This window comes from Stegodyphus dumicola, chromosome 1 (genome assembly GCF_044657685.1).
Source record: "Stegodyphus dumicola isolate Sdum_Otavi_A_Nest chromosome 1, ASM4465768v1".
Lineage (NCBI taxonomy): Eukaryota > Metazoa > Arthropoda > Arachnida > Araneae > Eresidae > Stegodyphus > Stegodyphus dumicola.
In genome coordinates, this window is record NC_140768.1 from 23,500,766 (window position 1) to 23,527,910 (window position 27,145).

A 27,145-nucleotide genomic window follows, 5' to 3' on the forward strand; every position below is an offset into this window, starting at 1 on the left:
TTATTTTTCTCAAACCTATTTTTAACAATGGAAGTTGTATCTACATCTCCATTTACTTTAGGTATTTTATAACTTTCAATAGAGCCTTTTATCTTAACTCTCGAAGCATTTACTTCTTCTTTAAAAAATGCAAGAAGTGGGTTCCATTGATCAAGGATTCTAGATAAGCATTTCTTTAAAGACAGCCAGCATGTACACAGATGTTTCAAAAATTTTTCTCATTTCAGTATTTTGCAGCTGTTGGAACTGTTTCAATTTTTCCTTCCTTTTTTAGAACTCCTTTCAAGATAATAATAAATATCAACAATGTTTTCATCCACATAACTAAAGAACATTCAAATAACAGCCTTGAGCTTAACAATAACAGCTTGCTTTGTGCTCATTGGCTAATATATGCCAGATGACACGCAGTGGAGCTCGATGCCCATTGGAGAACGACGTTTCTGGATACGTATGCTCTCACTCACAAAGCAGAAATTCTCATCTGATTAGCAAGGTTTTGTTTTAGATATAATCTAGAGAAAATTCAATTGCTTTCAGACGTCCAAAATCACTTTTTTTTTTTTTTTTTTTTTTTTTTTTTTTGTTCATATAACAAAGTATTAAGCCAAATTCCATAAAAATCGTGAGAAATTTTAAGAATAAGAAAAAGTCGGGAGAAATATATTGTAAATCGGGTTGGCGGGAGAGCGGTCGAAAATTGGAAGTCTCCCGCCTAAATCGGAAGAGTTGGCAACTCTGTATTTATTATTGCACACAGACAGTCAAAAATAAAAAGTTTGTTAGAAAATTTTGAAAGAGATTTTAACATATTCAGTAACTGATGTAAGAGGGGAATAATGTTGGTTACCTGCAAAATAGGTGCTGTCATCTTTGCATTTGTGTAGAATTACAGAATGATCTGGATCTCAATGTCAGGCTGAAGGGAAACACCATTATTGAAAGTTTTAAGGAAATTAACTAGTTTCTAAAGAATATCTCAACTTAGTATTAACAGGGTAAATAACAATTATATCTTCAGAAATGCAAAGTTTGTGGGAGGGGAAAAACTGAGAACATTATATTATTTCCTACAATTTATGTTATCCGAATAGATAAATGTAGTTGAATAAGCAGTTGATAGTAATGAAATATACAGATGTGGAGTAAAGAAAATAAATGTCAAGAAAATCACGAATATAGCAACCTAATCAATATCGCAGATAACATCTGACAACCATGCATATTTTACGAATTTTGTAGCAGGAACAAAAGACTGTTTGACAAGACTTGTCAGATAAAATAGTTCAAAGGGGAAAAAACATTTGTGATCGCACCATACTGAAGTTTAAAATAAAAGTATTTCAAGCCATATTTAGAAAGTTAAAAAGTAAATGATCAATTGTCGTTGAAAATCATGTCACAACACATAAAGTCAAACTACAAAGTCACTGAATAAAGATTAAAAAATATTAAAATATTCAAACTCAAAACTGAGCTTTAGAATCTGGTTTCTTCCATTGCTTAAAAAGCTTCAACAAAGGTGAAAAGAAATTACTGGACTCATTCAAACTTTTGTGCTCTTACAATCATTCAAAACTTCTTTGTTCTTACAAAAGACTGATTTGAAGCTTTCCAAAATGCTAACAAATTTGGTGAGAAATTTGCAACTGTTGCCAAATATATTGACAATGTTGAATTCAACAGACGAATATCTTACGTTTTGCTCAAGCTAGTCCAAAATTTCAATAAATATTTGCAAATACATAAAAATTGTTACTTTTTTTCCTGACACCAGCTGTTACGTTATTTCTTTAATTCACTTCACGTTTGTACGGGGTTCATGCAGATTTGGAGTGAACAACGACGACACTTGATGAAGCACGGAAACACACTTTATTAACCAGTACTCAGGACAGCTCCAAAACACTACCACAGTCGTCGAAGATCTACTACAAACATGCTGGAACAATCAGCAGCACAGCCCTCAATGCCATCAGGCAATAACGGTGGAGACAGCCCCACTCTGTTCCCGACCGAGCAGAGTCGGGAGTACAGCTCTCGACTCTGCTTGGTCGTTCTCGGAACTCCATGTACTCTCGAGACTCTCCACACTACAACTCGCGATGCACTCGACGACGCACAGAGCACAGCTCCTCTTCGGTTCAGTTGTTTCCAGACCTTAACACACTCTCTTGACGATGCACTAGCCACAATACACTAAGAGACTCTCTCGATGCACTCGACGACCCACTTGGCACTCGCTGCCCGGCTGTCAACTCGATCGACTCCGCACAGACTGACTAAATGAGACACACTATCTGGCACTCTAGACGAGGCACACACTAACTGACTGCGGACCAGCAGGTTTTATATAGCTTTCGGATTGTGTTCGAGAACATTCTGGGCTAAATCGATAAGAATTTATTCCAGAAGGTTCTCCATCCGCCCATGGCATATCGCCAATTTTGTTGCCAAACGGGCAATTTCTCACCAAATGTAGCAGGCATTGCCATTTTATGGCAACACTAAAACTGCTTTGCGGGGAGGCTATCTCACCGCACCTGTACACTTCATAACACTGTCCCCTCCCAAGGACTGCATGTCCCGGGCAACACACCCCTTGGTCAGAAGCCAAATTCAATACACACAAAACATAATAAAACAAACAAATAACTAAAACAAATATTTACACTATGTGCAAGTTATATACACAAATTAAACACACAACAATTTTGAATTATACAAATTAAAGTTCTGAATAAATTTCAGTCTCACTTTTTTCATTATTTATACCCGGGTCACCGTGCCTGTACATTTCATAACAATATTAAAAATATTACTGAAATCAATATTACAGTAAAAGGTGGCAACACTGTGAAATAAAATCTGTTAATGTGTTCCCATATGCGACTTCATTATGAAAGCTGGCAATTTTACAAAACCATTTTTACTTAGCAAAAAATTTTGCCCACCTTTTAGAAATATGGGAATACAGATATGTAACTTTACACAGAAACAATTCATAATGCAGACATCACAGCAAAAAAATTTTCTGATATCACTATTACTTGATCTTTGCACTTTGATATAAGTTAAGAAAATGCATGTCAATATCACAAATGGGTAAATGCATTCTAATTTATGTTAGTATTATTTTATGACATGCTTGGGAAAAAATTGAAGAATTAGAGAATAATTTTTATTTACTGGTACTTTATAGCTACTGATAAATGACTTCTCAATGAAATGCAAATTATCCCTGAAACTAATATGTATCATATTCATAATTTCACTGCTCTTTTCAAATCTTTATGTAAAAATGCACGTCTGCAAATACAGTAATAATTTAAGGTCCCTACTCTACAATAGGAGCCAAATATTTTGCTAAGTTAAATGATATTACAAAAAATTCTGCTTTAATAACTCTATAATAAGGGAGTGAAGCCCATTCAAATTGCCCATAATGATGCAATTTATTACTTCTCAAACACTGTGGCAATAATTAGTGGATTATATTGTATATCTTTCGTCCCTCATATCAAAACTTAGATTTTTCATTATTTCTCTCGGTAGAATTTGACATAATGTGCAAATATTGTTGAGTTAAACCCAATACCTTAACACGCCAGCACATGCGCCAGGTATCTCATACCCGGGGGCATATTCTTTGTCCCTTATCTCCAAACCCCTTTCCTGGAAATGAGCAAAACCTTTTGTAGCTCGATTCAAGATCACATTCTTGAAGTTGGGAAGTCAGTGGAGTGATTCTTTAATTACTTTTCCAGGAATTGTACTGTTGGGGTATGTGGATAAAGAAATGGAAAGGTTGAATAATGCTATAAACCATTTCAACAAATGATGAATCGTTTAGCAAAGAGAAGGAGGAATTAATAGATGAAGAATACAACATCAATCATAATTCATCAACGGACAGTGATACAGACACTGATATAGATAGTGAATTAGAAAATCAATCAAATGATGAAAATTATGTAGGTAAAAATGGCCTGATATGAAGAAAAAGAGATTCCAAACAAATGTTAGGACTAGTTCTAGAAACATTATCTTCAAAATTCCAGGAAATACTGGTTATTCAAAAGATGCATCAAGACCACTGGATTCATAGTCTCTGCTCATTGACAAAGACATGATAGAAATGATAGTTCAATGTACAAATATTTACATTGATTCTATTCAGAAGTGGTTTGTGTATGAGCACGATGCAAAGAAAACAGATGAATGTGAAATCAAAGTACAGCTGTATATATCGGATGTTCACAAATCCTTTCATGTCAATGTAAAAGATCTGTGCACAACACATGGAACTGAAATGAATATTTTCTACAAAAAAAATGTCCTGCAAGCAATTCCTTTTCCTACCAAGATGCCTTCAGTTAGATGATATCTGAGATCATCCAAGTAGAAGAAATGTGGATAAACTCGCTCCCATAAGACAGTTTTTTTTTTTTTTTTAATTCATTAAGAACAGTCAGAAAGCCTACACTGTAGGTGAATATGTAACAAGTGATGAAAAATTAGAATCATTCAGGGAACAATGTTCATTTAGGCAATACATGCCAAAAAAAACCTGCCAAATATGGCATAAAAATATTTGTACTGGTTGATTTCAGAGTCTTTCATACATGGAAAATAGAAATAAATGCCGACCAACAGCCAAAGGGACCGTTTCAGTTTGATAACAATGCAAGCGCTATTGTAAAGCATTTGATGGAACCAATTTACAATTCTGGACGAAATTTGGCTGTAGATAATTGGTATATGAGATACCAGCTAATCAAGACCGACTAAATAAGAAAATAACTATAGTCAGAACTGTAAAAAAGAATAAGAGAGAAATTCCGCTGGATATTCTAACAAAGAAATGGGAAGCATTTTCAATTTTTGGTTTCCAGAAAGAAACAATGATTGTTTCTTATGCACCAAGGAAAAAAAGAAGTGTTGTCTTACTATCAACTATATATAACGATAATAAAATTGACGAACCACTGGAGTACTAAAAAGGCTGGAGATTATTTCATTTTATAATCTAACCAAAGAAGAAGTAGATGTTGTAAATGAAATGGGATCAGCATATTCTAAAGCTAGAGTATTGAAACGGTGGCCTGTGATGATTTTTTTCTTGATTTTAAATGTTGCAGCAATTAATGAACAAATAGTCTTACTTTCTACAAAAGAACCACCAACTCAGTTTAGAAACTGTTCTTTTTTCAAATCATTAGGATTGAAGTTAATGGAAGATTACTCAAATCAACAGCAGCAGCAAATCATGCTCCCTTTGAAACTAAAAGAAAAAATAATTTCAGGAGATTGCAACATGGAACCACCATCTACAAAGATGAAAAAAATTTACAGAAAATGCACTGAGTGCCCTAAAGGACAGAAAGACACGGTTTCTGTGCGAGAAATGTAATATAGGTATTTGTATGGAGTATTTGTGTTCAATCTGCCAGAGATGCACAAAGTAATTGTAAGTTAAGTAATTCATTGATTACATTCTTTAAAATGTTATAAAGTTCATTGTTATTTATGTTAATCCATATTTATACCCATATTTATATCTTTAATGCAATTTAAAACGTGTTAATTCTTTCGGGTATGACGTATCCAGCGCACCTTCTCGTATTCATAATTTTGGCGTGTGTGCTCGCGGGCTAAAGAATACAAAATTGGTTTGATGCTCAAATTACACTGCATATTTCCATCTAAAGTCACTTCTAAATATAAATTAATTTTTGTCAGTTATATACATACAACAACTTCATTTCAGATTTACATCTTTATTTACTTTTTAAACACGCATTCCTAAATGCTAAATTTTTCTGCTTTCTATTTTCACAATAACTAATATTATAGAAAAAATTGCATTATATTAGAAAATATTATTCTAATTTTTTATTAATAATATTAAAATCTCAATGATGGAAATTAAAACACATTTAGAATTTTGGGAAAGAACAGTTGCAACCCACTGAAAACATTGCCACCCACCTTAAAATAAGATTTATAGGAGTTTTTTCAATCACTTTGTAAAGAATTCATTCAATAATGGCACAAGAGAAGGAAATTTGAATACTGAATTAAAAAACTTCATTACTTATACTCCACACATAAAACTACTCAATAAATTTTGAGCAACCTTACCTAATATCTTCTTGGCAAAATGATCTTAATAAACATGAAGAATGTTTCTTAGTGCAGGAATAATAACGATATGGTTTAGGTAAAATCTGGTCACCATTTTCTAAAAAAGTAGAAGAACAATGCATAGGAGGGGCATTCATCATAAGCTCCATCGCAGCATCACGATTATCAATAAGAATAATGTTTTCAATTCTTGCCTGAAATAAATTATCAGAATCTAATAAAACTTTGATTCAAAAACACTCCATGACATTTACATAATTTGGCAATTTTAAATACAAAATAACCATCTTCAATTTGCTGCATGCACATAATTTCAATAATACAGTAGTACAGTACAGATACATATCTTGGGATACTCAGCAGATACTATCCCCAGATAGTTTATATTCTTAAAATAAATGCAAATATTTTTATGTTTTGAATACAGATATTTATATAAATATACATAATTACTATAAGGTATAAAATGTCTTCATATGATACTTTTCTGCATGCAAATAATGTATGTCACATTTATTAATTATCCATTGCTTGATTTATCACCATTGATTTTAATTATCCATTGCTTGATTTATGATCAGTGATTTCAATTATCATTCATTTTCATCATTATTCAGTTCATTTCCAGTCACTGATTCATTTAAATTGCTGCTTGACAATATTAAGAATTTTTGGGATCATTACTCATGTCTAGTAGAAAGAAATTTATTTTATTGGCTATGAAATAATCCTAAAAAAATAATAAAAATACAGTACAAAGTCCGAGATCCGGACTCGTCGGGAATAGGGAATTTTGGATTTTTCCTGATATTAGATCATCAGTTTAAATCTAGTACGATGGCTTGAAATTATAAAATTAAAAATATGAAATCATGATTTATGAAATAATGAAGCATTTACTGCTGTGTCGAGAATTCTGACAAACTTGTCGAATCGAAATTTTTTCATTTTTAATAATCGCTTTGTCACTTTCTTCACTATCGGTAATGGCATTTTCTGGATCTAGAACCATACTACAGATTTCACCGTCCATTAATTGATTGATGATTGGGACACTGAAATCGCAATGGAAAAACTTCTGTTACATCATCATTATTTATTACCTCTTCTTCCACATTTCTTTATGACATGGAAAATTCACCTTTGGTTTGCGATATCCGAAAACCTTCAAATTCATGACTATCATCTTCCTCATTTCCACCTTGAAATATGGTAGCTGGCCATAAATTACGCCAAGCATTTTGTAAAGTTTCTGTAGACACATCTACGCTCTTGCGATACTCCACACAGCAGATTTTATGCTAAAATATTTCAAAAATTCTTGAATAGTCTTGCCCTTATACAGGAAATTTAATATGGACTTTAAAAATGCTACTTTATATTTACATCTCAGTGCACTCACTATTCCAATATCCATCGGTTGAATGATGGAAGTACAGTTTGGAGAGAAGAATAACAAGGATACATTATCTTTCCTTATAACTTTAAGTGAAGTATGAGTCATACAGTTTCTACAATCAGGACAATTTTTGCATCATCAGGTAAACCAACCGTATTCAAATATTGCCGAGCCTCGGGTATGAAACAATTTTCAAACCAATCTGCATTAACGCTTGTGTCAAACATGCTCTTTCATTTGCACAATATATAAAGGGAAAATCTTTACTCCTTTAAATTATCGAGGTCATGTATTTTTTTCCGATTACAAAAAGTTTACACTTGTGCATTCCTGCAGCATTTGCGCATGCTAAAATTGTTAGTCTAGCTTTGCAATCATTGACACCAGTTGGAGCTTTTTCTGTATAGGTTGTCAAGTTATTTCGTGGTTCATATTGCCAGAAGAAACCAGTTTCATCAGTCTTGTAAATTTGTCCTAGAGATAACGTTTCACTATTAATCAGTTCAATGAATTCATCTGCAAATAGTTCAGCAGCTTCAGTATCAGCAATTTTACCGAAATTTTTAATTGCTTTATACCATAGCAATTAAATTTATTTAACCAACCTGTAAAATATGTGCACTCAGTTTTTAAGTTCATTTCGAAATATTTTAGCTTGAGACATTAGCACTAGACCCATCAATAGGCTGCCCTCGCTGTGACCCTGTCTGACCCATACAATTATCACTTTGTCATGATTGTCACTTTGAGCATTGTGAATAATTTTCCTGTAATTCACTGCAAGTCAGAATCCACAAAAGGCTCATAAAATTTCTTTTTCTCTTCTGTCTTGAACAGGTGACTTTCCAATGCCATACTCCTCATATAATTTTGAGAGAGATATACAGGTATAAATTTTTTGCAGAAATTCCAAGTTTTGTTTAACGGACAATAAAACATGCTTTCGCTTTGTAGATCCTGTAGCAGCTCCAGAATTAGAAACTCTTTTCGTCTTAATCAAAATTTCAAACTTTAATTATCATAAAATTGCTGTAATTAAAACAGCCTGCAAAAAATAATAAGCTCGATCAAATCAAAAATGCCAATTCTGGGTTTGAAAAAAAAAACTGATTTTTTATGTTTTTTTCTTAATTCAAATAGCATTAAATGTAATCTTTTGGACTATGAATATCATTAACAAAATCTATTTTTAGCATATGGAAAGAAATTTTTCCTCGTCAACATATAGCGCATTTAACTTAAATCACATCGCAGAGCATAATGTCAACATAAAAGGTTTCCATACTCTTTTGTTATTCAGTTACTATTATAAAAAAATTACTTAAGCATTGCTGCATGAGTCATCACTCAAGTTTTCATGTGTTGATAAACATGCAGTGATGAAAGCTAAATATAATAAATAATGATTCGCCAGGTTGGTGTCAGGAATGTAAAATATTAGTAGTAAAATCAACGATGTTTCTTTGTAGAATGTTTCGGTTTGAGATATATGCAGAGGAAATATGCAGCTACAGAGCCAAATTATTGATCACACAAATTTATGCTACAACGATTGTTTCTTCAATAACAAGGTATTTTTTTAATGCATAGATAGTGAAATTAAGTCAGAAGTGAAATTAAGAATAGGGATTCTCCACATATTTTCACATGGGGGAAAAAATCAAATGCGCATGTGTAAAGCATAAAAAAAATTCCTTTAAGATCCAAATTTTAGATCATTCCAGATATTGGACGTCCGGATCTGGGAATTTGTACTGTATATTAAAATCATCTAAAAGTGACCATAAAATAATTACTAACAATAAAATAATCTAAACATTAGATTTACACAATATGCAAAGTTTTACAATCTACTGCAAATCACATGTGAAGAAGAAATAAGAAAAACAATACATTCTGAATTTGTCTTATAGAGTAATTCTAACTACCTACATTTTTTAATAATCAATGTGTTTAGACACCTTATAGCATAAATCAAAGTTGATGTAGTACGTTACATTGTACAGTTCCTCATTATCTTCACGGTCAACTCCGAGAATTATAAAAACAGAGAAATGATTATCATCCTGCTTTACTTTTAAAGCACAAAAAAAAATACAAACTCACACTAATGTTTAAAAATAAGGTTTTTTACTAACAAATCAACCTGACAACTATACAACACTAAAATATATAACAAAACACAACTACAGCTGACAAGAATTCCATAATAAATGTTCAAGTCAAACTAAAATAATTAAATACAAAGCAATATGCACCAAACTAAGCTGTGCCTCAGTCCACAAAGTTTCATTAACAATGTGGCTAGTGAAGCTAAATCTGATAAAGGACTTCAGTAGCTGAGAGATTTAACTGTCCAGCTATGGCTAGCTGCAAAAGCTCCTCTACAACTCAAGAAACTCTATGCTTAAATATATTGTATTAACCATGAAGTAGTTATACAATATATACAACAAAGTTTATAATAACTTTTCATTTGCTTCATTTCATTCATTAGATTATAATAACATTCATTTCATTCTATGAGAAGCAATTTTTGTTTAATGGTAATTTTGTTTTAATTATTTGAAACATGTACTTTTATTATTTTGATCTATTCATGCATTTATAAATTTCCTCGACTTTAAAAAAAAAAAAGTTTGCATTTTATTACTTTCCTGGTAAGTGCAAAACTTGATAAACATGATTTCCAGTTACATCTACCTGGAAAAAGAGACAGGTGATCAAAACGTAATACACAAGCACACCTTGTGCCTCCCAAAAAAGGGGGGACAGTTCAGTATTTCCTGTTCTACTAGACCAATTGTCAAAATTTAACTTTCGTTTTCCATGTCCCAAAAGCACGACTTACTATACATATTAGATTTATATATAGCATTATTCTAACATAGGTATTCTGACACAAAATTGGATTTTTTCTGAAATAACATACCAATTTTTTCCCATATTTTGATTCTACGACTCAAATTATGTCTAGATATTAAATTTTTGTAATTTTTGGTGAGAAATTTATGGAGAAATTTTTTAATTTATCTTGGCGCATTTTTTTTTCCAGTTTGTGCCAAGCATAATTCACTTGGTGAACTTCTCAATTTACAGCAACCTATTTTCCTTTCCTTTTTTTCATTGTACACGAGTGGAAAAAGGGTCATCATTCATACTTTCAAATAATTTGAAAAAGTGAGTAAACCACATTTGGCATTATTATTGCTTACAACAAATATGCTAAATTTCAAAACACACCAATACGTAAATTAACTTATATCTTAGAAAATTCTGAATAAAGAACTCTAACTTTTAGTAGGTATGCTTAGAAATACATCTTCTTTAAAATTTTATAGGACATAATTCAAAATTTCTCCTGAAAAATATATAAAAATTATTTAAAAATATAAATTTTAAAAATAAATATAAAAATGGTCGAATTTTACTTGGAATAAAGCTAAATTTTGAAATGTGAAAGAAAGAATCAAATAAGTTTAATAAAAAGAAAGGGATATTAACAAATATATAACAAATTCAATTAACATGGAGGAGCTAAAATTTTGAGAGCTACTGTTTTAAAAACTACTCATGTGATTTTTACAAAGCTTGCCACTTTGGCATAAATTGAGTCGTGGAATCGAAATATAGAAAAAAACTTGCTATGTTATTCCTGAAAAAGTCCGATTATGGATCAAAATACCCATGTTAGAACAATTCTATATATAAATCTAATATACATCCTAAGTTACGCTTTCAAGACATGAAGGCATGGAAAATGCAGGTTAAATTTCGGCAATCGGTCTGGTAGAACAGATGATATAGTACTGTCCAATTTGGGGGGGAGGGCAAAGTGTACATCAGAAGTTTTATGCTGAAGTGAATAGCAATAACAATCCAAATATTGTACATTGATTCTTATTCTAATACTAGCAAAATGAAATACAACTGTAGTAAATTGGTTGCTTCCACTTTCCTAATATTCTTAAGTTATCCCAACTACAGTTTACATTAATATTTGTTACATAAAATATACACAAATCTATATCAGAAAAATTAATTTTGATACTTGTCTAATAATATTAACCTCTATGGTATAGTGTTTTACATCATGAATATATTTCAGAAACTTTGCTCTTAATAATTAACACTAACAATATAACATCTACAGTGTTTTGCATGTTAAAATTGCAACATTGCAGGTATAGACAGACAGAAGGAACAGAATATAAACTAAAATGTGTAAAATATGTTGCAGTATTATTGTAATTTATTATAATTATTTTCTTCCTTCAAATCTTCCTAATAGTATTTTCATTTCTTAAGCATATTTCATTATACAAATTAGAGAAACAAAACCTGAATTAGTTATTTATTTCTGCAGATTTCTAACCAACAGCCTGTTAATAATTTTGGTGAAGTCAACAGCTGTTTACAGATTTCTAACAGCATGGGCAGTTCATTACTCTAACCTCTATGATGCTCAAGAGTCAACCAAAATTGCATTGATCATGATTTTAAAGTATACAGAATTTCATATTTTACTAGCCCTTAGATTCATTATATTACACTCATGTCCATAAATTAAGGATAATTTGGAGTCACACGGAAATCAAACTCTAAAATAAATATATCACCTGTAAAATCACTACACACATCTTCAAGAATTATATGCAAATTTCAGGAAGTAACCAGATGACACCGATGGTACGTCACAATGATGAGAGTGTAAGTGAGTGATATATAAGGAATACAGGCAAAGAAGTAAAATTGTTCGCAGGCACTTTATAAGTATTTCAGTGCAATAACTGAATAGTTATGACATAAAGGATGCATTTGGATGATTTTTTACATGGTAGAATTATCGGCTGTCTGGAATGTGGGCATACCCAACTGGAAGTATCAGACGAACTTGGAATTGCCCAGAGTGTCAACTCCAGGCTTTGGCAATGATTCCAAGATGACAGTAATGTGAGTAGACGTTACAGCACAGGTCACCCCAGAGTTACAATGCCGAATGAGGACCGGTATTTGGCAGTTACTGCCAAAAGAAACAGGCGGAGCACAGCCTCAGACCTGTCTCGTAAGCTCTCTTCAGCCACTGGTACGACAATTTCAAGGCAGACCTTGTACAGATGCTTAGGGCAGATTGGTCTATATGCTCGTAGACCTGTCAGATACGTTCCACTTACTGCAACTCACTGTCGCCTGCGGTTAGCCTGGAGTAGAGAGCATGCATTGTGGACACCGCAACCGTGGGCTTGTGTGATGTTCTCCGACGAGTCCAGGTTTAGCTTGCTGTCTGATTCTCCCCGGACTTTCATATGGAAAGCTTCAGGTACCCGTTACCACCAAGAAAACATCATTGAACGACACCGTTACGGTGGTGCAGGAATGCTCGTTTGGGGTGAAATTATTCTGGGTTCCAGAACTGACCTGCATGTTCAAATTGGAACCATGACAAGCCAAATCTATCGGGACGTCATTCTGGAACAACATGTACGTTTGTTTCGGGGCGCCATAGGCGCACAATTTGTGTTTATGGATGACAACGCCCATCCTCACCGTGCAAACATCGTAAGCGAATGCCTTCAATCGGAGGATATCACCCGTATGGACTGGCCAGCATTCTCATTGGACTTGAATCCAGTAGAGCACGTGTGGGACATGCTTGGCAGACGAGTTGCAGCTCGTCAACTTCCTCCTGCATGTCTACCGGAACTTCGGAGAGCATTGCTTTTTGAGTGGTGTAATATCCCCCCAAGATCAGATTGATAATTTGATACTCAGCCTGCCTAGGCTTTGTACGGACTGTATTGCATCGTTTGGGAGACATACAATGTATTAACAATCATACCGACCATGTAATATTGGTTTTTTGTAAATAGGTTCTTTTTTTTTTTTTTTTTTTATTTGCTCCAGGGATAAAAAATCGCTAATTTTTTTAATAATATCAAACATATAGCATCTTTTTTTGCTCTTTATCTTTTGTTTAATATATAAGCTTTACAAATAAGTCAAATTTGTTTTGCTTTTAACTCTTCCTTTGCCTGATTTTGCATTATCTTTAATTTATGGACATGAGTGTAAATTGGTAAAATGAAATACAAATAAAAACAAACCCTATCAATTAAGCAATTCGCTATCACAGGATCTTTTATGTTCAGCATATCCAAAACAGTGGGATATGAAGACTTGGCTTTGAAAGGTTCAACATAATGTACCTATGACGAAAAATTTTAAATAAATAAGTAAATAAATAAAATAGAAATAAAAAGTATACTCTGTTTTTAAAACAGTTATTTAAAAAATATATATATATAACAATTAACTTAATTTAATTAGCTTAATTTAGACTCCTAATAATAATCGCAAATTAGTTTTATTTACATGAAAGTGACAAGAGAAATTTTGGAGACTTTCTGAAATTCTTCCTATGTTCTAAATTTTATGCGGCCAAACTTTGGATCCCAGTGCTTTCCCTAAATCTTAAAAAACTTTTCATCGCTTAATTTTACGGCTTGGACCAAGGGCCAAGGCGTTTGGTTACAGAGTACCTATGAAATAAATTGCAGTTACCTCCATCATCATTAATGAAAATTGAAATAATTGAGAGAAGCAGCATTTGCTAAAGGTGAAAGGAAAAGCTGGTTAAGCTAAAGTCAAAAAGTCGCTAAGGAGTCCTCATTATTAGGACACAGGCAGACAGTACAAGCAGTTGTCACAATAGAAGAGCATTTAGCCCCTTTGTAACTTGACTGCAGGTAGCTTCCCCAAATTCCAAAAATTTCGTCTTCCCTAAATTCTGTCATCCGGTGCCATAGCACTAAATGTAATCTTTTGGTCTACAAGTTTCATTAACAAAATCTATTTTTAGGCTATGAAAAGAAAGTTTTGTTGAAATTTTCCTTATCAACATTTCTTAGAGCATTTAAAAATCTATAATCATCACCAAGCATAATGTTAGCATGAAAGGTTGCCATACACTTGTTATTCAATTCCTAATATAAAAAAATTTTAGATATTGTTGCATGAGTTATTACTGAAGCTGTCATGTATTGATAAACATGCGATGATGAAAGCAAAATGTAATAAATAATGACTAGCTAGGTTGGCGTCAGGGATATAAAATAGGTGAATGTTTCGGTTTGAGATGTATGCCAAGCAGATATTCGGTTATGGAGCCAAATTATTAATCTCACAAATTTATGCTTACATGATTTGTTTTTCCATAATGAGGTATTTTATTTAGTGCGTAAGTGAAATTAAGAATTGGAATTTTTAAGTGAAAATCTTCACGTTTTATTAAGGAAGGAAAAATCAAATGTGCATGCGTAAAGCATACAAAAAAAAAAAAAAAAAAAAAAAGTTTGTTGCTTTGAGGTCTGGATTTTAGATCATTCCAGAAAATTTATGTCCAGATTTCAGACTTTGTACTGTATTTAAAAATTACCTTTGTCAGTCTCATCAAATGATTACTTTGTGTATATTTCCACAAATGTTGCTTTACACTGTGAGATTGTGACAGCTAAACACTCACCTCTTCCTCTATTACACTAAAATGAGAGCCAATGAAATATTTTCCAATGTCATTTTTGTGATCAACATCCCAAAATTAGTAAATATTAAACTTTTATGTCACAAAATATATATAGAACATATATAACAAATATATATCATGGGGCTGCTACATGTAATTTGTCACACATAATAAACATCTATAAACAAGAACATAAAAGAAGGGAATAAAATGCTCCCTTTTTATTATATAGTATATGTAGCAGCTTATATTTAACTTTAGGAATCATAAAAAAATTGGAAATAATAAAGTTCTTTAATTGGAATATAATATTCAGTATATTATAATTTTATACATATGAACCAAACATAGCGCAGTTCTGAATATAGACTCTAATTAAACACCAGTGCTTCAAAATAACTTCAGAATATGGCAAGAAACTAGTAAATACAGGCACAAATACAACTTAATACTCACCGATTCCAAATATTTACTGACAATAACTGAAGGTACCCTTGTTTTATGGAAATGTTTGTTTAATATTCTGCCCAGCAATTTTGCATCTTGGCTATTATCACAACAGAAAGCTCTCAGCAGTTTATCTGTTAAACAAACTTCCACAGCAAAACTCCATTTTTGATCCAGTATTTCCAAATATAAACCTAGAAATTATTAATTATGAAGAAAAGGAGATACCATACAATTATGAAATAACAAAAAGGAAAATTGTCAAAATTCTAAACATAACATTTCATATTGTAATACAATACAACTATAATTATATATACATAAATAAATTTAAATTTTGGAAAACTGAGCTGAATATCTTCTATAAATAATACGTACATATTATAAATTAATATTCACTTTTTCACTAATCAAATTAATTTTAAAAAAATAAAGCATAAACCATTTTTGAATGACATACAATAAGTAGAAACTGTAAATGCATTCTCATGATTTTCTGAATGATTTAAGCGATCATGCTCTAACTTTGAGCATTTAAAAATACATTTTAAAAGAATGTTTTTAAACTCATTTCACATTCTGCCATTTATAATAATGTTTTCATACAATATTTCTGCTTTTATGGAAATGAAAAATATAATAAAATGTAAAGAAAATGTTATATTAATCTTCACTATCAACTACAAATGAAAAGTACGCCATCTGTTTCTCCATGAAAGCCATACGATTTTATGACACTGTCACTTTCTTAGAACTGCTTTCATCATTTTCACTTCCTACAACACTACCAAAATTTAAAATGATAAATTGATTGACTTTATTATATTATTAAGTTGTTTAATCCAAATAATTTCCGTCATTAATGTGAGCAATAATTTCTCTCTTTGAATATTTATATACAAATCCACAAAGAACATACATGCATTTTTAAACCAATCGGATTTATTTCGCTGAAGAAAATAGCACTCAGCTTCACTGAAATCACTTACAGTGTTGAAGTTTTTTTTTTTTTTTCTTTCTTTAATGAAAACATAGAAGAGTGGAAAGAGAACACATGAAAAATAAGTGAATAGTATTCTATCAGACCAAGACTGGTAATGCAGTGACTCAGAAGAGAATAGTCTCAAATACTGAATGCAAAAATAAAATTGATAACAACAATGGCCACAATAAGCTTCTGGAATGTGTAAATAGATTGTTGAATTATATCAGTAATTAAATCGAAGTGCAAATTCAGAAGTATCACAACTTTGTTCAGTGCCAACGTATCAACATATATCCAAAAAGGGGAGGGAGAACATTTTAGGGAAGGAAACTTTTAAAAAAAAAAAAAAAAAAATCTTAAATTTTATTACTATTTTAATAAGTTCCTGCTTTCAACAGAAGAATGCATATTTTTTAAAATTTCAGAAGACTTCTTTTTGTAGTACCCGTACTTTAATTATAATTTCATGAAATCATTTTAGAATCCCCACGTGCATATACATAATCAGCAAGCAAAATTTTTTTTTATCTTTGTGGCTTGATGATTATGATGCCTGAGTGCATCATAAAAGTTTGATTACTATTGTTTAACTGCATAAATTATACTGAAGAACAGCAGTTTCATTGTCTTAGATCTGTCCCCTATTTTTCAGTAATTGGCCTCTGGATCCAAAAATAACTTCAGTTTTTGTCTAGGACATCAATTTTTTAAGAAATAGGATACCTTCTCTTTGTCTCAGAAGTCATGCAAAATATGCGTGTAAAAGAAAATACACTAAAAACTTACCACATATACTGTTCCAAAGAATAGTTTCATTCATACCATAGCTATGTGTAGTTATTGCAAGTTAAATTTAATTCATACGAACAGTAAAGTTTTTTACCAAATGGCAAGCATACATATTAAGGTTAATATTTTCGCTTGTGGTTTTTTTGGGGGGGTTGCTTTCTCTGTGAACATTCTCGTCTGATGTTCCAGTAATAGGCAGCCATATATATCCTCTACCTTGGTAGAGTGCCTCCATAACCTTCAGATCTTAGTGGAATCATTCACTCTGCTCCAAGACTTTTAGGAAAGTTATCAAGATGGTTAGGTAAAAAAAAGTAATTTGATGCTCATGTTGCAACCAAGGATTTTGAAGCTGTCCAAAGGTTGCTGGAGAATTTTGCTATAATTTGAGGCTTATGTATTTCCCAGAATGTCTTTGACAATGTTTTCGAACGCCAAACAAGCATTCTTTTTAAGTTCCATCAATGTTCCAATGAAATGTTCATCTTTAAGGACTGCTGAATCTGTGGATCATCAAACACAATGGCCTTTATCTTTTCAAATAACAGGCTAGGAAATGCTGAGATGAGATATCTGAAACAGTGTCCTTCGATTAGCAAAGCTTTAACAGATTATTTCATGAGCTCCAGTTTTAGACGCAGAGGTGGAAATATAATGCTCTTTTTGTCAACAGGTGGCTGATGCAAAATGTTTGGATCACCGGGTTTCAGGTCAGATCTTGGCAGTTAAATAGACTCAACCTGATCATCCTCATGAAATCTGTTGTCTGAATACTTTGTACATCAGCATTGCTAGCCAAGCAGGAAGCAGACCATTTTAAGGTCAACATAAACAAACCATTGGTGCACGTGATATTCTAACAAATCAGAATGCTTTGCGTCTTCATATACTCACAAAAACAAACTGAATGCCTATTGAGACGGCAGCAAATAAACTTCCATTATGAAGGAGAACACACCCCAAGCTCTGCTTAGAGCTATTAAGTGAACAGTCACCATTAAGTTGCGGTATAGGCTGAAGTTCCTGACTCTTCCATTAAACTATGTATGTTATGGCATTATACAAATACATCAGCACTTGCACACGCATTGCAGAATCACACTTTCTCTTGATCAAAGTATGACAGCTTAGCTCCTTTTTCAAGTAAGTCTTTCTCATGCAGTCTTGATGCTAACAGCTCTGAAGTTTTTTTTTTTTTTTTTTTTTTTTAGTGAATAATCTTATGTCAAATCATTAAACTCAAAATTTATTAACAAACTAAACTACATTGGAACAAACTGACAATAGACTTTTAAATTACTAATTTAAATTTAAGAACATTCCCCTTTTGCTTTGTGTCACTTTCCTTGCAGTAACCGCAATGCCAAAACTCTTGCCCGAACGCTTTGTAAAATTAAAACAGAGCACTCAGAACATTAAAAATACTTTGACCATGAAACACCCACTCTTCTGCTGCCTACACTTAATAACTAAAAGATGTCTTTTGCTTGGCTGTGCATCATGGAGAACTGTGGGGTGCATATTGTTCCCATTGTGATGTGCCATGTCTTGGAGTAATCAACAAGTAATACAGATATGTTTGGATTATTAAATGATTTGTAATTCTTCAAAAGTTCCTGGCATCTTCTACTATGTAACTGACATTTCATTCAATCCATTTGTGACTAGCACTCATCTAATACCAAATTAACTGCATCGAACAAAATTATTTCATCACATATACACTGGTTTCCAAAAATGAAGGAAAAATCACAAAAATAGTGATAACTTGTTCAAAAGCCAATCTGTATAAAATATGAATACATTGTCAAAAGAATTACTGAGGAAAACTTCAGTATGCAAATTAGTGGTGCTGCAATCAAAATATGTCATTTGTGAGGAACATAAAATTGCATGTTTCAGAGCAAGCCTGCAAATTTTGCTGTGATAATAAGAAATCTGGGATAGCCCATTTGTAACAATGACCTCCAAGCACCATTTGAGTCCTTCTATGGTTCACAGACTTTAGAGACAACTTTTAACCACAGATTTGGCATCCAGGAGATTTAGTCAGGGACAGCTTAACCACTACAAGTGCTTATGACCAACATTTGTTATTATGCACATAAAGGAGTAAAACCTCAACTCAGATCCTCCTTTGCTGCACGGTTGAGGTCAATGTCAACTGTGCATAGACAAAGATTTCACAAAGGAGGTATGTATGCAAGGAAGCCAGCCATTTGCATCCTCCTCCTGTCACATCATAGAAGGGAATGTTTGAGGTGGGCATGTCAATATGTCTACTGAACACCTGACCAATGAAGGGCTGTCCTCTTTACACATGAGTCCAGGTTTAGCCTCCAAAGTGATAGTAGGCATTATTTGAATTGGAAAGAACCTGGAACTCGTTATCAGCCATCAAACATCTGTTAAAGAGATGCATACAGATGAGGCAGTATCTGTGTTTGGGGTGGTATCTCTATGGGTAACAGTATAAAGATGTATTCCACATCTTTTCACGTTGAGCCACGAACACTGAGTTCTATAGAGATGACATCCTTGATGCTTATGTGCACCATAATGCCTGGGCAATAGGTGATAATTTCCTGCGGCAGGACAACAATGCTAGACCACATAGGGCTTGCATCATGGATGATTATCTTCAGCAGCCAACAATTCAGCACATTGAGTGGCCAGCTCAATCACCGGACCTGAATCCTATCAAGCATGTTTGGGATGCTTTAGATGCATAGTTGCTCTTATTCATTCTCTTGCAGAGCGGTTGCCACGCTTGCAACTGCTTTGCAAGACCAATGGCTCTCATTTCCTACAGAGCTGATAGGCTGCATCGCATATCAATGTGTTGTATTGCTTCTAGGGAAGATCATACTCCATATTGAAGGTAATTTTCCTATAACAAACTGACACATCCCATTTGTTCATTTTATACATATGCTAATTTCTATAACACCATAATTGTCTGTAATTTCTTTTCATGTTATTGTATATCTTATTATGTGTCATATAACCGTGGGTCGGTTTCACTTTTGAGTAATCAACATTTTTGTGATTTTTCCTTAATTAACCCCTTCTCAATTTTACCCATATGCCATACAGGCACTGTTTTCAGACCACTACTGATTTGCCCGCATGCCGTACAGGCAATCTTGTTTCTCTATCAATTGTAATGTTCCATTTGCATCTTTTCTATTTTGCATTTTCTATTTCCCATTCTGCATCTATTCTAGTTTCTATTTTCCATTTAATATCAAATTAGTCGTACAGATGGCAATAGTTGTCCTTTAAAAGATAGCTCGCTTTCTGATGAGTTTTCTCTTCTAATTGGTTCTTATTCACAAGCATTTTTCATGTTTTGTATCATTAAATGAATTTTTATCTTTCAGAGCTTAGCATTTTGATTGTATTTTACTATTCACCTGATAATTATGTCATTGCAATCTATTTTTACTTTAAAATAATGGCTGATTTAAAGCGTATGCAGCTAATTTCTTGCAATTCGAACTGTGACTCGGAACCAGAATCTAAAATATCTGTAAATCAGTCTGATAGTTCACTAGATCACTTCAATACGAATGACTCTGATAGTAGTACAGATGGCTTCAGTCAAGCAAGGCAGTTTTATGAAACTGACTAATAATCCTCCCTATCCGCCTCATAGATTTGCTTTCACTGGAAATCCAAAAATTAACTTGAATATCAATATCACTAACAGTAAACTTCAGTTTTATGAAGCTTTCATGGATGAATATTTGCTTGATCTGATTGTTTTAAAACAAATATATATGCTGAACAATGCATGTAAAATAGCACAGTTCGTAAGCATTCCAGATGCAAAAAATGGGTACCAACATCAAAGGATGAAATGCCAATAATTTTTGCTTTGAATACTTTTCAATGTATTATAGAAAAGCCAGTAATTGAGCAACATTGGAACAAAAGACATTCTACCTCTACACCGGTTTTTAACAAAGTGATGTCATATCATCATTTCTTATTAATTTACACATATTGTATTTTATACAACTGTGTTTGATGACAGTTACAAACATTTGAGCAAATCGTCGCAATCTGTAAATACATAACCTGGAAATGGTTCCAGTATCCACATCGAAGAATGAAATAAAACGGGAACCAAAATTAGTTATAAAATTGGTGGTGTAGATTGAATGGACTATAACTTAAGAAATTAGCCTGTAATAAAAAAAGGGAGAAAAATACTATAAAAAATACTTTTTTCATCTTCCAGATATCTGTTCATGGAACACTTATGCTTTGTATAAAAAGCATGGTGGTAAAGATACTAATTTACAGTTTTGACTGGATGTTATCAATCAACTTATTGTAAGGCATGCAGCAATAGAAGATAAGAAAAGGTCATCCAGGATATTTTCCAAATCCACTAAGGCTAACAGAAAGACACTTTTTAGAGGTTATTCTGCCTACATGAAAAAAAAACCTGCAAGACAGTGTTATGTATGTTCATTGAAGAAAAATGACAACAGCAAAAAAATTTTTAAAGAGACTATGTATTTTTGCCCATACTTGTAATGTTGGACTCTGCCTATCACCTTGCTTTAAGATTTATCACAATCAGCTCTTTGAAAAAAATGAGGGTAAGTAAATGTAATTGTAATTGAAAAAACTGTAGAGTAGTTGTACTTTTTTATATTTACAACTGTAAATGTACTTCCCTGTCAGGCAGTCCTGTACAAGAAAAAGACAACTTACAGGGAAAACACTATTATTTTCATTAACGTAAAAAATTTATTCTAAATACTTAAAAATATTAGAAATATGAATTTAAATAACATTTTCCTATATAAAATTGTAAAATTAATTTTAAAAATGAGACCCTTTTTTGGATCAAATTCTGAAAAGAAAAGAAAAAAAAAAAAAAAAAAAAAAAAAAAGAAAAAAAGAAAGAAAGAAAGAAACTGATTAAGAGGTTAATGATAATCAGTGTATAAATAATGTAAAGAATTTTATATTTAAATGGGTAATTTAAGTGAAATTATAATTAAAATTGTTGTATTTCTCCGTGCAATGCAAGACAAATTTTAAGAGAATCCTATATCGGAAAAGTAAGAACACAGGGGCACGTGAATTTAACATTGAGTAAATGGATATCTCGGTAATTTGTATTCAAATCAAACAAATGTGATTGACCACTATGTTAGCTCTAATCGTAATTCCACTCATATATACACCACATATTGCTTTCCAGAAATTTCGAGATCAAAAAGTATCAGAAATCTCTTTCCAGCTAGTTGAAAACTATTTAAGGCTGAAGAGACAGCATCAGCTCTCAGTTGTTTAGTTAGCTGCTGTTGTTATTGTTGCAAGTTCAGAGTGAGATTGGATTAGCTTTCTCTTCAGATGCATTTTGTATTGCATTGTGTTTAACATTCTTATTAGTTTGAATTGTAACTACTGATTATACTGTCCGATACTGTAAACACGTGTATGAATATTTCTGTGTAAAATTCCACAGATCTGAAATATTTCTTTTGATAAAAAAAATCAATTTTTCGTAACCTATTATCGGACTTGTGCATTCAATCTATTATGAACCAGTACACATGCAACAATATATATATATATATATATATATATATATATATACACACACTCTTTTGCATAAAAATCGAAGCACCATGAAGGAAAAGTTTGTTTTTGATGAAATTGAATATGTGTATAACTCATACACAGAGAATAAAACGGTTAAAATATCAAGGTCAGAGTACCTGTTCATGGCTCACAGTCACCCACTGAGTGTTCAAATTAGTAGTTGGTCGAACCACCCCTGGCGGCAATGCATACTTGAATTCATCGAGGCAAGGAGGTTCCTAATGTCAACCTGCGACACATGCTGCCAGGCATTCATCAGTTGTCATTCCAGATCTGTGATATTTTGTGGTGCCCGAATCTGGCAGCCTACCATGTCCCAGACATGTACGATTGGTGAAAGATCTGGTTACCTTCCTGTCCAAGAAAGAATATCAAGCGCAAATTTATGTTGAGCTATTAAAGATGCACAAAGGATGACTAAAGATGACCTGCTGTCATAAAAAAATAGCGCCCCACACCATCACACCAGGGGTTATGGCTGTATGCCTTTGTAAAACAAAGGCTGATTGGAACTGCTGGCCCCATTCTCTCCAAACATGAACACGGTAGTCATCTGCTTCAAGAGTGAAGCGGGGTTCAGCGCTGAACACCGTAGGATGCCAGTCTGATGGCAGCCAAGATAATCAGCAACGACACCACTCCAGACGACTCTGCCGATGTTGTGGGGTCAAAGGCAAACGTCTTAAAGGCCTCTGTGAGCGTAACCCCACCTCAGACAAGTGCCATGAGATGGTGGACGGTGCCACGGGAGGTATAGACATGACTGTTGTGCTTTGAATAGTCGACAATGATATCATTGGGGGTGGTTCAGGCCTGGTGAACAATCATCCTATCTTGCCTCCAATTTGTACTCCTTGACCTTCCAGAGCCTTCCACTTTGCTGGTAATTTCCTTGTAGAAACCACTGCTGCCAACAACTTTGCACAGCAGTGTCTGTACGCTGCAGGTGGCGGCCTATTGCTCGTTATGACCACCCAGCTTCACGCAACCCTACATTGCGACCACGTTCAAAGTCGTTTTTTGCAAAAGAGTGTATATACACATACAGAGGGTGTTCACACATTTTTATAATGATTTTTATTTTCTCCATGAATTTAAATATTAATTTTAAAATATAAACGTGACTGGCAGCAAATTGGAATAATGTTTAATTATCGTCTGCACCATTAAAAATATTCTTTTTCTTACGATGTTGATGAAAAATACACAATGGATTGAAGGCTATATTTTTGCACTGTTTCAAGAGAAATACTCTTATACAATTATTAAAAAAAGATGTGAACAGCATGGTTTTAATATTTCAACATGTAAAATAAGTGACATGATTATTATGAAAGGAAAGAAACATCAAAGTTTACATCTGACTGGGTAAAACTTAAAAAATGCATACCCAACAAAGGTATGTACAGCTCTTATTTAATCTGAGTCGCATCTTATGTTTTAAAGGAAAATCCAGCCACCAAAGAGCTATTGCAAAATCTTTAAATATTTCTGTAGGAATTGTGAACAAAATTATAAAATCTGATTTAAAGCTAATCAAAACACAAAAAAGCATGATGTTCATTGCCTAACGCCGAAACATGATTCTCAGCATAAGACTATGTGCAGATTGCTGGATGAAGATTATTTGGCAGATGAAAAATGAAAATATATACAGTATAAAGTCTTTAATCCTGACGTCCATAATCCGGAATAATCTATAATCCAGACCTCAAAAGCTACAAATTTTCTGCACATGCGTAAGCGCATAATGTGTTTATGCATGCGCATAATACGTTTATGCATGCACATTTAATGTTAATGGACGGTATAAGCTAGGCTAAAATTATCTATTTCAGTTAATGCTGCTGATTGCATTGTTCCTTAATCTTCTAATTGGGTCCAGCTTATTATTTTTTGCAGACTGTTAGACCAATTTTATAAAAAGTAAGCTTGAACTTTCGATTATGTCAAAAAGAGTTTCCAATTCTGGAGCTGCCAAAGGATCTACAAAGCGAAAGCATGTTTCGATGTCCATTAAACAAAAAGTGGAAATGCTGCAAAAAATGGATAAAGGCATGAAGAAAGTGACAGAGAGGTGATTTGTTTCTCTAACCATTCCGAAATCTGTTTATCAATTTCACGCTGCTCTGCGGGGGGCGTCGTGGCGCGCAATGAACTGGAAGTTGATCTGTAAGCACTATCCTCATCTTTAGGGAAGATGTTTTTATTTTATTCGGCTTATAATTCCTTACTAAATGTAGTGTTTCATCAGAATTTTCTCTGATATGATTTAAATCAATTTCCTCATCATTATAAATATCATGAATACACATCAAATAGTTTTTCTGGTTGCAATTTTCTAATTTTGACTATGTGTAATGTATGCTTTACGCATGCGCGCGTTGAAAGAAATGTTTAATAAAGTAAACAAATAAATAAAGCTTTTTTTGTAAATTTTGATACCCTTTACATCATAATTGCTCTTTATTTCATAAATTACGGTTTCATATTTTTAATTGTATAATTTCTGCATGCCATCTTACCAGATTTAAATTGATGATCTATAATTCGAAAAAAACCCTGATCCGGAATCGCTGAAGTCCCGACGAGTCTGGATTAAAGACTTTGTACTGTAGTTTCAATTGATGAGGCTTGGATATATTTATCTGATTGCAGTAGAAAAAGATCGATTTACTACCGAAAAAGACTTAATATGTTGGTTCAGAGAAAACAAGGAAAGTTCTTTTAAAGGTTTTATGGTTATTACTGGATACAATTATAATGGAAAACTTAAAATAAGGAAAGTAGAAAAAAATGTCAAAATTAATTTGGATTACTATCAGAAATAGGGTTTAATACCATTTTTAAAAAATAAATTCCATCTCTTTATCTAAATAGTCTTCACTGTGTTGGGTTAAACTAGAATAAGGCTCCAAACCATACCTCTAAACCTACTGCTCTATTTTTTGAAAAAATGAGAAATGAAACTGGAACTATTTCCTTTAAATGCATCCCACTGAAGTCCCCTGATGCTCCTGTGGATTACTGTGTTTTTGGACTTTTAAAACAAGCTCTTTACAAGTGGCATCCCAAAATATTGGATGGACTCAGGAAGATTGTGAAGGAGGAGTGGAATAAAATAAACCTTATGTTTCAAGAAAAAGGACTTTTACTTGGGAATCAAGATGTAGTATGATAATTCAACAAAAGGACTATCAGCTTGAACATATCAAAAAATAAAATTCTAAGGTTTGTTCATATATAAAAGCTTGCAAAATCATAAGAAAAATGTGTGAACACCCTCTGTATATGCACTTTACATTCCGCCACACAATAAGCATCACTGTATAACACGTGCCTAAAATTCCAAACTATATTTTTCAATTTTTAAGTGTCTTCACCATATAAAACACACTCTTTTCTTTATGAAAAAACCTGAAAGATTCATGTGTGATGCTCTTACCTTTTGGAATCATTGATTTGAAGATTTTTCTATGGCTTTTGAACAATGATATGCTGAATTGACAAGGGGAACAATATGTGGGGGGGGATTCCCTCAGGGATTAAATAATTCTGCAAAGAGAGTGAGTTGTATTTAATGTAGGTGCCTATAAGAATGTTATTCTAGCATTTCGAGAAAAGGAGGACATAATTTGGGTGAAGAATTTACTTTTGACCCAAATGAATTCACAGAATTATAAGTCATGTGTTTTCTTTTTCTGTAGTTTCAATCTTCTGTGTTTCATTTGAAAGTGTGATTTTGAAGTGAGCATCAAAGTCACTACATTTTTAGTTGAAATACATTTTAGTAGTAAATATAGCTCCTGCCAAAGGTAACAAACACAGTGATGGTTTCAAATGCAAAGTCATTCAATTTGCGAAAGAAAATGCAAATCGTAATGCAACAAGGCTGCCTGGTGTTGGTGAAAGCTCCATATGTGAGTGGAAGAAAAATTAAATCACAGCAATTAATATTTCAAAGAATAAATGTTCTTTGCATATAAGAGTAATGAAATGGACTATCCTAGAAGAAAATGTTGCAAACTGGGTCCAGAAAATTGCCAGAATGGATTAATGGTAACAAGAAACAGTGAATATTTACTTGCATTTAAGTGGGCAAAAAAAGAATGCAAATGAAAGTGAAAACTTTCAAGTAACTTTGGATTGGCATAGTTGATTTATGGCATGGAATAATTAAGTTTATAAGAAATGACAAAAATTTCACAAAGGCTTTCGGAAGATTTGG

At 32.9% G+C, this 27,145-nt stretch overlaps 1 protein-coding gene across 5 annotated transcripts in view; it reads right to left on the reverse strand.

Annotated features, from left to right (window-relative positions):
- The window catches only part of LOC118197440 (structural maintenance of chromosomes protein 6-like), a 144,280-nt gene that overhangs the window by 48,594 nt on the left and 68,541 nt on the right, over window positions 1–27,145 (reverse strand). For 4 of the 5 annotated variants that reach the window (XM_035368954.2, XM_035368955.2, XM_085813666.1 and 1 more), the window contains 3 exons: window positions 15,525–15,709; window positions 13,651–13,752; window positions 6,145–6,341 (listed from right to left, as the gene is read on the reverse strand). In XM_035368954.2, the coding sequence (XP_035224845.2) occupies window positions 6,145–6,341; window positions 13,651–13,752; window positions 15,525–15,709 (484 nt within the window). The remainder of the gene's footprint in view (window positions 1–6,144; window positions 6,342–13,650; window positions 13,753–15,524; window positions 15,710–27,145) is intronic. The other variant, XM_035368956.2, reaches the window with a different exon arrangement.